Here is a 12,386-nt window from a genome sequence, read left to right as displayed (position 1 = left end):
ACGTTTTCACACAGTAGGTATGCTCTTATTCGAACCGGAGAACCTCTGGGCCGTAATCGTGAAGCTAATCCAATAGGCACTGACAATCCTCAAGATATTGGTTTAGTTTCAGCTGTAACAACTATAGTTTCCATAGATTCTTGTGATTGATTTTTATTTTAAGAATCTCACAAATATAACGATGATGGAAACTATACATCTATAAATTTTAACCAGGTACTCAGCTCGACGTTCAAGTTTTGACGGTATTTATTGCCTAAAAATCAAATTGAAACACGATGACTTTGTTATTTTAAACGTTTATATTATTTTCACATTTGAAAAATTGCCTCCAAATGACGTAGGGGAGCTTGGGATTTCGCAACGTACATGTTTTATGACATACTCCTTTATTTACGGGGATGAAATATATCGAATTACTGAGCTGTAAAAGGGGATCGATGAATCAGTACGGAATTCCTAAAATCCAATTGCCGTTTTCCCGAAGCTATTGTTTGGTATAAATCAGTTCTTATAAATAGAAATATCGTGGTAACTACGTGGTGGAACACGATACTTACTTTTATCTTTCTTCTGCGTTGGAAACGTTAACAAATAAATAGAAATTATTGGAGATTACTTTGAGCAATGTTACACACTGCATAAGGATTCAAGTCAGGCTGTGGCGGTGCTTTCTTTTTACGGATAAACACAACCACCTCAGGTACACGTACCCGCTTCTCCCTTCTCTCCTCTCTCACCTCATCAACCCTTTGGGATAGTTTATCTCACCAAAATTCGCTAATTCTTAATAAAATCACAAAATCTTTACCTCGCTTCCGACTAGCTCAAATACTTACATACAAAATTTCTACTGTCTTACTTCCATCGAAAAATCAGGTATCTAATTCACTTTTTACTGGTGTTAATTACCTACTCTACTTCTCATCTAACTTCTCGTTGAAAAAATCATCAACTCAATGGCCATAATTTCATTCATTTATTTTAATGCAAAATCCAATGCATTCCAGAAAATTGCGATCTTTACAATCAATATTATAAAAATTGGGAACTATGACTAAAACCTTATTAAGTTATCAAAAAATTTGAATATTATTAGTTCTGTTGGCCAACTCACAATATGTTCTCTCCCTTGAAGAGGTGACTATTATTTTTTATACTACATTTTCCTTGACACGAATTCCACTATTTCAAATATAATTAATTACCTTCTTTAAGGAAATTGATTCAATAAACAATCGATTAAAACATATCATAAAACATATAAATACACACAAATTGACTTTATTTTTATTACAATGAAAATATTCAAAATAGACTAACCTTTAAAATTCCAGGACTTCGATGAAGATTGGGAAGCCCTTTACATGCTAGTTGATTGATGGATGGGGTAGACTGCAACTTTTGGAATGCCAACTTTACGTCGTCGATTGTTTTCCTTTTTTTTTTTCTTTTTTTATATAGCTGATGATTACAGTTGAAAAATCCTTGGCTCGCTGTTGAGTAGGTTATTTTCCTTGTAGAAGGTAGACGAGATTTTCCAAAAACATGTAGTTTTGTAGGTATAATCCCACAGTGAAATTTCATTGATGTAAACACCTTATTTTGCGTAAGTTCGTGAATTAATTTGCCTGATTTTTGGTCGATTTAAAGAAGTTTTTTTTCATAACAAACTATTACATTGAACTTTTAAAACACATTACTTTGATGAAAACGGCTATCCACACTTAAAAAACTTTGATGGTTATATTCCAAGGAGGCACAATAGTAAATTTTAACACAACGGCAAATGGGTGAAACGTTCAAATTTGTTCCGTCGGATAGATGCCAAAGATGCGCTCGTATTATTTTCCTTTAAGAACAAGGGTTCATATCACACCGCTATTATCGCTCGAATTTACTTAGCGCTTTATATTTGATACGTAATGTCCACGTCTAATTTTAATTTCAACACTACGTGGATGATTTCATAGCACAATACGCTTGACAAATTTTTAACTAAGATTCCGCGATTTACTTTTTCTCTTCGGGCGTGAAATTTACCCAATGGAAATTTCCCGTTTTAACTAATGGTGCAAAACTGTACTTAAACTCGGACTAATATCGACCGTCACTTAAACGGAATCACTTATTTGGTGCTTAATGCACGCGATTCAAACTTTACGATCTCTTCGGCCCGGCTATGCAGTACCAATTTTTCGACCGTCACTTAAACGGAATCACTTATTTGGTGCTTAATGCACGCGATTGAAAATTTTCGATCTCTTCGGCCCGGCTATGCAGTACCAATTTTTTTTAAAAATTTTTTCCTCTTAACTCTCTCCTAACAGATTCACGCCCCTTAATCGTTGCAAAATGGCTGATCTTTTTTATTACTGGTACTTCTCATACAATGGCCTCCATCTAAACCAATTAACTGGGGAATACTTATCAACTAATTTTTTCAGCGTTTGCAGAACCAGCTTTCCCAAGCTTGGCTGGTGACTCAATGATAAAAAACTTATCTAAAGAAATCCGATATTTATTCGTTATCTGCATCCTGTTTTGCACTGAGAATTTTCTGTGATCCCATTTATTGCGAATCGCGGCACAAGGAAGTTTAATACAATGAACCCAACATGATGTCATACTACAATAGTTACAAAGCGAAAAAAGTTTTATCCCCAAAAGGAAGAAAGGTTTATCCAATTTTAGTACAAATCCAAAGCGGTATCCGAAAAATTTGCAAAATTTCGACCGGCCATTACTCCACCCGTTACAAGGCGTAACCGATCTGTATAATTTATGGTCACTTTATTTCGGTGAAATGCAAGTTAAAAAAGTGAAAAGCTTACTCTTATACTAACTAACAAGTCAGCGTTCTTAAATTTTTTTCAATGACTTCATGATAATAAATTACGGCGGAAAAATGCCAAAATTAGGAGCTGTAAGACACTAAAAGCTTTAAAAAAATCTGAAACTTGCTGCCTAAAAATTGCTACCATTCTCTTAATTTCCCCAATATTTCTAGAATTGCCTTAAATTTCCCCAAATTTACACAAAATTTCTTCGAATTAACGTGAAATGTGTAACGTTACTTCCCTATAGAAACCTTTTATTTCCTTAAAGTGTCCTCTAGATTTCATCAGAATTTCCTCGGATTTCTTCGGAATTTCCTTTTATTTCTTAAAAATTCCCTAATATCCTTAGAATTTCCTCCTTATTATTTCCCCAAAATGTCCTAATATTTCCCCTAATTTCGTCCATTTCCTAGCTATTTTCTCGATCCTACATGAGAGACAAGAATTGCCCTCGTGATCAACCCCTCGGCTAGGAACTGGAAAAATTCAGGTCGCGGTATATAAAACTTTCAATTTCTACGGCTGGAAAATACCGAATTTGGGAGTTGTAGACACTAAAGGCTTTAAAGATATTTGAAATTTGCATTCTTAAAATAGTCTCAAATTCACTCTTTTCGAACAGGAAACTCCAAGCTTCATCACAGCTTTAAAAATGCGACTTGCAGTATTCCAAACTCTAAATCCAAAAGTAAATTCAATTTCTCTGATAGAAAACGACGTAGGGGAAAATCCTAGCAACTCTAATTTTTTATGTGCTTCACCAATCTATTTTCATTTTCGACACCCAAAACAGGCAGCTTTCCTACGCGAACTTTGGTAGATTCGCACATCGATTTTAGCGTACTTATCTTTTGTCGTAAAACTTCATTTCATACCTAATTTATGTGAGGAAATTTTCGGTTTCATGACAGTGGCAGTAACACTTTGCTTGACTTCTATTCCTGCTGTCAGTGTACCCGACTCATGTCAAAACTGACCCATTAATATTAATAAAAAGCTTTATACGTTTCAAAATTTTATACTAAAAAAAGACGATCTTGGGAAAAATGTATTACAAAACTGGTCAGTAAATACGGAAATTTCCTCGCCATTTTCCTGGCATTTATATGTAAAACGCTAGTAAGTGAAATGGTATTGGGTGTACCCATCCCATATCCTTATCAACTGAGGCTTGCACAGGCCACACAAGAAGTGGAGGGTGCATTGAATTTAAACCCGAACAATAAGACTCCTTCAGTTAGAAACTTCTAAAAGGTGATTTTAATTATTATTCCTTTCCGTTTTGCCTTTATACGTTTCGTGTTATTTAACTTGTGTCTACTTGAAAAGTTACATTTTAATCATGTAAATTTCACTAGTCAAGTTTTTAATTGTGTCCTTATGCTTAAATGAAACTTTTCTGAACTTTATAAATCAAAAATATCTTGTTAAATACACAAAGCGGGAAAGTTTCTCTACGTGAAACGTTATTGCAGTTTTTCTTTCACGGAGAAGAATAATAGCATGCAATTAGAATTCTGTTTTTATTATGCTTATAAAGGTAGGTTAAAAGCTCCAATACCAGCTGGGGACACATTAATTAAATTGCGTACTCTAAAATACGTTAAGGTAAAGCGACAGCTAAACCCCACATTGGTAATTGTTTCATTAAATCGCACTCGGAAGTGCCATTTTCAGAATACATGCTCTTGTACGTTTCACATTAGATAAACAATAAAAGGGGCGTAAATGTGTGTTCAACGCGAAACAAATTATGTCGTTTTCAATCTTTATTCTTGTATCTGAAGGAATACGATTCATTGGCGCGGAATATCAACCTTTAGTTCAAAGCCGGAAAAATACACTCGCTAAATCTAATTTTCGGTATGTAGGCAAATTTAAAAATGCAATTGCTGTTTAAAAGCTTCACCTCGCTTGGTAACGTGTTCAATATTCACGAAAAATCAAACTTTTGAATTTTTTAGAAGGTAGCACGCAGAACAGTGTTTGGTTTTCATTCACAATTATGCGATCGCATATAAACCTTAGCTTACCTATCCAAATTATTCGAAATTACACAAATTTAGTTAGAAAGATGCAGTCATTGTAATTCTTGTAGGAGAACTAAACTGCGAGAAACCGTGGACTGAATTTTTGTATAAAACCTAATTGCAGTGCTTTTTTAATGAATGTGTCATAAACATTAACATTGATGTCGCGACATTGGGATTAAACAATTTTTTGAAAAACGGAAAATCCCTATTTCAACTTGATGAAATTTGGGACCTGGGGATCTCTAAAAGCAAGATTAATTTATCTTCGTTAACTTGAAAGTTCATAAAATTGAGGGGTAATGTCACATTTGCATCTTTGAAAATTGACCTTAGGGTTAGAAGAGTGGTTGTATTCTTTGTAGCGGATTTTCCTGTTTCGCTCATTTGTGTATTGATTAATTGATTTATTAAGTACCGACTTTAGTACTCACTGATTTTTCGGTTTCGTATATCCATCTGATGTGGTTCTATCGTATACGGGATCGATTGAGCTCAAAATTGGCACACAAGGATCATCTCAAATTCTAAATTCATAGTTCTTCCCCAGTTTCTTGTTGAATTTCCTCTCATGTTTTCGTCGACATGCCCATAAACTGCCCTTACATACTTCTCAAACTCTTGTAAAATTCGATACATGCTTCCCCTAAACTTTTCACAATTTTCCAATGCAACTTTCAAGCTCGGTCCTCTTTACACTTCCCTAAAGTTCTTCAATTCCCATCAAAGTTCTCTCAAATTTCCCTAAAATAAATAGGTAAATAATAAAAAGAGCAGGGTAAGTTCAGGCAAAGTAGAAGGTGGTTAATGGGTTCTCTTCTGCGACTAGTCAAAACAAAACAAAACAAACTAAGTAAACCTTGAAGATGAAAAGCATTTTATCCACAGATAGGGGAGCGTAGGTGATGCACAATAGTTATTTATGTATTAAGGGCATATTTATATTTTCGAGGGTGATAGGCCCGAGAGTTTTTTAGTCGCCCGAAAAAATTCACCTGCAGGGGTCGCCATAACGCAATGACAATTAAATTTAGGTATGCCAGCGAATCTCAAACAATTAATTACAACGACCGTCAACCAAAAATAAATTAATACATAGATGCGAAAATATAACTGTTACAAGACCGTTGCCAAAAAAGACACAAACACCTTTTGCGGGAAAAATGATTCCAAGTGGATTTGTTTATATGGTTACTAGACAGAACAGTGTACTGTACCGGGTGACCCAATAAGACTGTGCGACAAATAAAGTATACAATCTTCTTGAATAAACAATTTATTCTGGCATTGTCCCACAAAAGACCCGTAAGCAACCGTTTAAATAAAAGAAATTTTAATTAACTTTAACACTGCCGAGGTAAATTTCTATATTGGGGGTGCCTAAAGATATTTATCTATCCGCAATCGTGGATAACGACTAAATTAAAATGCTCTATGTACTCTTACTATTAACGTATACGTTTACGTGTAGCACATACATCTTTTATTTTGAGTTGAGCGACAGTATATTAGCAATTTATATCCAGCTTCTGATCTATCCCTCTTAGACTACCAACATGCTCCACGTTCTTTGAGTAATTAATTACCTCCAAAGATAATTCTCTACTTACACATATTAGGCAGTAACTACATCAGTGCTTGTAATTACACTAATCCCTTAGACGTACGCGATATAACCGAATTTAAAAGTTTTAAGTAACAGTAATTCCCTATTCGAGTCGCGTTTTCTAAAACATCAATGGCATTACAAATTATCCCATGTTCTCTTGGAAAAGTGTGTAATGCGTTTTATTGTTTCAGACGATGAACTACCCTTAGAAGATGATTACTCGGAAAATGCTATAGATCATATGTTTCAGTCAGCACAAAAGTAAGTTTAGAGAAACGCACTTAGTGGTCGCATTGATGTACTATTTTAGATCGACAGTTTACAGGTAGCGTTTTACAAATTTGTTCGCATGCTTCAAGGTTGCACGTGTTTGCTTGTCTCGGGTGTATTTGTGTTATTGTCTATATAAGTATTGATTTTTTTGTATGCTTAAACATCCCCAATTACGCACCTTCTGTTCTCCAGCAACTATTCGGCAATACGCTTCGAAATCGTTATGCGGCATATCAATATCAACGAAAGTCCGAACTTGCACATTATCAAATTTAAGTTAATTTTTCTTAAATGTACTTTATGATTAACAAACTTCTATTCTATTCAAGCTGCTACACCTTTGCTCCACAACATAGTCAATGCAGAATTTTGTGGCAAGTTTCTAGGGAAGACACTGGAAGTAAATTATCATGGTCCCCTAAAACGTACTTTTTATTATTTCTGAGGCCCGTTTCTGAACGGAAAATAATCGCCATCCTGAACACTATAAGCAAATGTTCGGCCGATACAGACGAAACGCCCCTGTTAGTGCCTACCAGGGACACATCCCATCCCCACGACAGTTGACTAAATCCCTGGAGAGGCGGCGACGCAAGGCATATGTCAAAGTATCAAGTATCAACATTATTTGGAGTGATGAAGCACACATATCAAATAGTGGATTATTCAATAGACAAATAACAAAATAAAAGGAAATGAAAATTCATATTTAACTATATCTACACGAGTCCAAGGAAAATTTGGGTTTAATGGGTGGTGTTGCCTAAAATGACATAGTTTAAAATATCATATTTTTAGAGGCCAAACATTAGAGCATAATTTGGAAGACTTACTCGATAATATTCCTTTAGAAGAGAGAGAAACCGATATTTTTCAACAAAACGGTGCCCCAGCTCATAATGCGTTAATTGTTCGAAATGATTTAAATAATCTTGTACCTAATAATTGGACGCAAGGGCCAATAAAATGGCCAGCACGTTCACCCGACTTAAACCCATTGGATTCCTTTATGTGGGTTTTGTTTAAAAATAAAATTTATAAATCTCCTTCTGCAGAAGTGCAACCACGACAAATTCTGAATGCAAAAAGATCGTCGAGAAAGAGATGTGACATGTACCTTTCTCACAATGTAGGGCACTTTGATAAATATTTGTAGATTTTGTTCAATATCAGGTAGTTAGTTCACTATCTTGTTTACTGTTTGTGGATCAAGCTTGTGTTTCAAGTGTTTCATAGGCGACTATATTTTTTGTTATTTATTTTCAGACCAGATGAATTAAAACTTTGTTGTAGAGAACTTGAAAGTAAGTATATGACATTACGCATTTTTGGAAAATTCATAAAACAAGCAATCGTTTAAAACAATGACCACCTATAACTTCCATTTAAAAAACTCTTTGACGGAATTAATTTGTACGTTAAAAAATGCCTGAATAATGTTAGAGCGATTTTGTTTTAGTTTCAATAAAGGAATTGCAGCAAATTGAAGCAATCGGCCATTCTTCAGTTTCTCTCTGTAGGGCGGCAGCTTATTTCTGGCAACGGTAATGATAATGCTTTGGAACGCCATTGAACTCTTTTCAAAACCTTTTAATCGCCTATTTCAGATCATTCGAATGGCGCCTTCCCAACGCGTTCTAGAGCCTCTTTTCGCCTTTTAAGCGTTTGAGATCTGTAGCTCCATTACTGGTCATTTTATGTCCATCAGAGAGCTCTCTCTTAGACTCTTTACAGTGCTTGCTTAGCACCGCGAGGCGTAAAACTAAAACAAAGGGTCTCTATAAAGGACCCCCTCCCTCGAGCTCATCCCCACGTAAGGATTTTTTATTTTCTTGAAACTTACATACCAAGGAACAATTGTACCAATTTTCAAAACTGGGATTTTTTTTCTTCGATTTGTTTAATGTTCGATTCTTGCTCTATGCACTGGTAAAAATGGGTTGCCATAATTACAACTGTTTTCAAGTGATCAATTTTCAAGGTAGGTACCGTCTGCATCCGCAAGTTTATATAAATTTCACGTAAAACAATAATGAAGTCAAAAAGAAGCCAGCACTTGAAGTTTGAAGTTGTGGGAACAATATGATTGTCCAAATATTTCTAATGGCATAAAATAAGGCGAATTTGTATCTTTACTGCTAAATATTTCAGAGTAATGAGTAACCCTTTTGTATAAACGCCTACCTCGCACCTAAATTGCCCTGTTCGAGAGTTTTTCAAAAATTCAATTTTAACTATAACTTTTCCATGCGCCACCCTACAGTATGCGATGACATAAAAATATCTCTTTTTAAATATATATGGATCAACATTTGTACAAAACTAGTAGCAGTCCTTAAGAACCTAAAAAACTTTTTGGATTGCTGCATAATTTTGAGTGGTACGAAATTAAATTATTTAGTAAGTTGAACATGGATTTTCTTCGAATAGACCTTCCAGAAAGCTCCCATTCCATAACATATTTTTCCTGTTACCCCAAAACCCTCGAAAGGTACCCTAGAGAATCTAGTAACCAAAACAAATTGAAACTCCCGCTTAGTTCTGTCTGAGATGTTTAAAAAGTTGATAGAGTGGAATGGATACGGAACGGTTGTAATTTTAGCAATTTGTATTTACACTTTTTCAGTTCTATTAGACAGTTACTTAAAGCTTGCCAATTAAACATTTCACCTTCTAGCGATAGTAATGGGAAAAAATACTACTTTCTAAAAAAAGCTGTGGGTGAGCAAAATAGCGTCGTATATACAAGCTGCTAACGAAGACAGCTTTTTTTACAAAAGAATTTATTACGTATAATTGCACTCTAAACCATTGTGTCCCTTATGCGAAATTATCTCAACACTAAATAGTAATCTTAATCACACAATACGCTTTGAATGCGAAATGTAGAGCTATCATCGTTGCTGAATTGTTGGAATACTTGAATAAGTCCCCTATTCACACTCAAATTGTAGGTTTTTGGTACACGACTACGTTGGGGATAGTTTGTGTCGGATTTTCAATAGGGCGCTTTCAAATACAGCGCGGCGACATAAGCTCTGCCTTATCGCACAATTACACAAAATTACCCTTTTGGACAATTAATAGCTTTGTACATAAATTCGGTGTTTCATGTTAGATTAAGTAGCACCATTTGCATATTCCAACTTGCGTTGTGAATCTTTCATTCCCGATACTTTTTTGCTCAGTTTGTTCAAAGTAGTCAGAAGAAAAAGTTGTGGCGTACTGCAATGGATACCAATTATTTAGCTATGAATTCGACAGTTTTTCAAGATAGTAATGGAAAAGTTCTACCGGTAATGCAATAACTGACTGGTAGCAATTGAGAATATCTTCTCGGCTAAATGAATGGGAGAGCTCTCAGTACCTTACACATAAAAATAAAATTAATAACCTTATAGTTTCATAAAGATAAGCCGTTGTGGGAGTGGGGGAGGGATTGACACCTAAATGCAATTTGTCCCCAAGACACAATCCTTAATTTTTATATTTGAACTATAACCCGCAACGCTATCTCATGTTGGTTTGCAAGAAATAAACAATCCTATATTTTTGTTGATCCGGTAATTAATTATTGATGTTTGGTTTTATCACGCAGAGAGTTCTATTACCTTTTGAACCTTCCACCTTTGCTTAGCTGTGATTTGCATGCTTCCGTTTTTGGCGTTTTGATTTTCTATCGTAGCTTTATCTCTTAGCTTAACGATCACGATCTTTGCAGCACGACATCTGAAATAAATAGACATGTTTTTGGTAAGTTTAAGGTTAGGTACATGTAGAATGGCAGCTGTTCATTGTTAAAGTAAGTCGCTTTACCATAGTTTTATGACATTTCTACTCTTTTCCAGACGTTCTTCCTTAATTTACCTTTTCAGACGGGCGTGCATAAGAAGAGGAGGGAACTGCGATCACCGACCCAACGACTGCTGCTACAACAGCTCTTGCAGATGCAACCTATGGGGAGCCAACTGCAGGTGTCAAAGGATGGGATTATTTCAGAAATGGGGCTAAGCAACAAGTCCCCCTTGTCCTTAAAAAAGTTGATGCACCCCTTTTAACATGAATATGTTGTTTTCGTGATTAGTTTAAGTGTTAAATTGGTGCATCAATTTTTTGGACGAATGACCATGGCGTGCATAACGGCAAATGCGATATCATTTCTTTACTATTTAAAAATGTCACAAGCAAGTTATTAATTACGCTTTCGTTAGTTCGTTTCATGTGTTAATCTAATTATTTCTCAAATCTGTCATCGAAGCTGCAAGACAACGTATGTTAAGGAAAAAATGTTTTATGTACAGATCGTTAATACCATACGGAAAGACTATGTTGTCCTCGAAATCCGATCGAGGACGATTAAAGTTTCCCAAATTTACTTCTGCATCTCAGCTGCTTTCTCATTAGGGATTAATCCAGCCACATCTCTAATAAGAATGCATGACTGACTATATAAATAAAAAAAAATCCTATATAACTACTACGTGATTGTAAATGTATGTATAGATGTACTATCAATATTAATTATATTGCACACCTTAGCATATTTTCATATTTGCTAATCTGTGTCAAATGCAGAAATGTATATCAAACTGTTTCTATGTGAAAAGGGTACAACATTAAAATTGTTCAGTCAATACAAAATATATCAATTGGCCTAAAATGTTTGCTTAATTACGCCCAATCCTTTACAATCCTAGAAAGCACTTGGTAAGTAATCGAACCCATGGAATTGTTTGTCGCAATAAATTGTGTTTTAGGAAAGCGACATAAAATGTAGATCCGCAATGGGTTTAAGAGTGACCGTGCATCAATAGACAAAACACCAACCTTAGGCCTGACGCCATCGTCAACGATATATGTGGTAGAAAAGCATTACTCATGCACATGCATTTGGTCGCCAACTTTTTGACAAGTAAACCAGTGTTTTTGCTATTAACAGAAGTTTTCAGAGTGTCTTACTTAAAACCAAACAGGAAAACACCTGGAAAATGTATGATTCGAGCTTTTCCCGTTCTGCTCTTTAGGTAGTGTTTAACTAAATGGCAAGCTAAGAAAACGCCGAAAAGTCTAGAAAGCTGTGACACGACCCTAAAAAGTGCGTAGATCGCTTAAACGCACTTGCGCATAAAAAAGAATCCACTTGTAACAAACATGCTCTCGGCGTAACTCAGGAATGACGTATGCTCAATGGTGAAAACAGTGATATTTATTAAGAAGCAGACATACGGATTTGCGTGTATTGTTTTTCCCTATGTCTACTTTTAATTGAGAAAATCGCTGCTGAAGTGCACCTAATTTTATGAAACCAAAATAACTTTTTAAAACAAAGATTAATTTGAATATTGTTGCTTTGGTTTCAAAGAAAATAAATCTATTAGGGCCATGACTCACTAATGCGACAGCGACACGATGTAGCAAGGATGTATTTTTTGGTTTATGGCTTACGCAGGTTTATGTACCCCGTATGCTACAGCAAAGAAACATCTAAGCTGCGGGTCGGTTTCTGATTCATTCAGCTGTGTGGCGGCCGTATTTTGCGTTATTAATGAGGTAATTGGAAATGAATACCATGGCACAACAGAAAAATGAACAGAAATTGAATGAAAAATTAGTAGATGCACTGATTGTCTGTCA

At 35.3% G+C, this 12,386-nt stretch overlaps 1 protein-coding gene across 1 annotated transcript; it reads left to right on the top strand.

The window, feature by feature from the left end:
- Positions 1-6,670: 6,670 nt before the first annotated feature.
- On the top strand, positions 6,671-11,406 carry LOC116181774 (U8-agatoxin-Ao1a-like; the record flags this gene model as incomplete). The annotated part of the gene is given in 2 exon segments (XM_031502204.1): positions 6,671-6,740; positions 10,628-11,406. Coding segments are annotated over 2 exon segments (206 nt in total), but the record flags the coding sequence as incomplete, so codon positions are not given.
- Between the last annotated feature and the right edge of the window lie 980 nt (positions 11,407-12,386).

The sequence above is a fragment of the Photinus pyralis genome, unplaced genomic scaffold (genome assembly GCF_008802855.1).
Source record: "Photinus pyralis isolate 1611_PpyrPB1 unplaced genomic scaffold, Ppyr1.3 Ppyr1.4_unclustered_Scaffold1942, whole genome shotgun sequence".
Taxonomy (NCBI): Eukaryota; Metazoa; Arthropoda; class Insecta; order Coleoptera; family Lampyridae; genus Photinus; species Photinus pyralis.
Note: the sequence above shows the minus strand (reverse complement) of the source record. Positions and strands in the feature narration are given on the sequence as shown.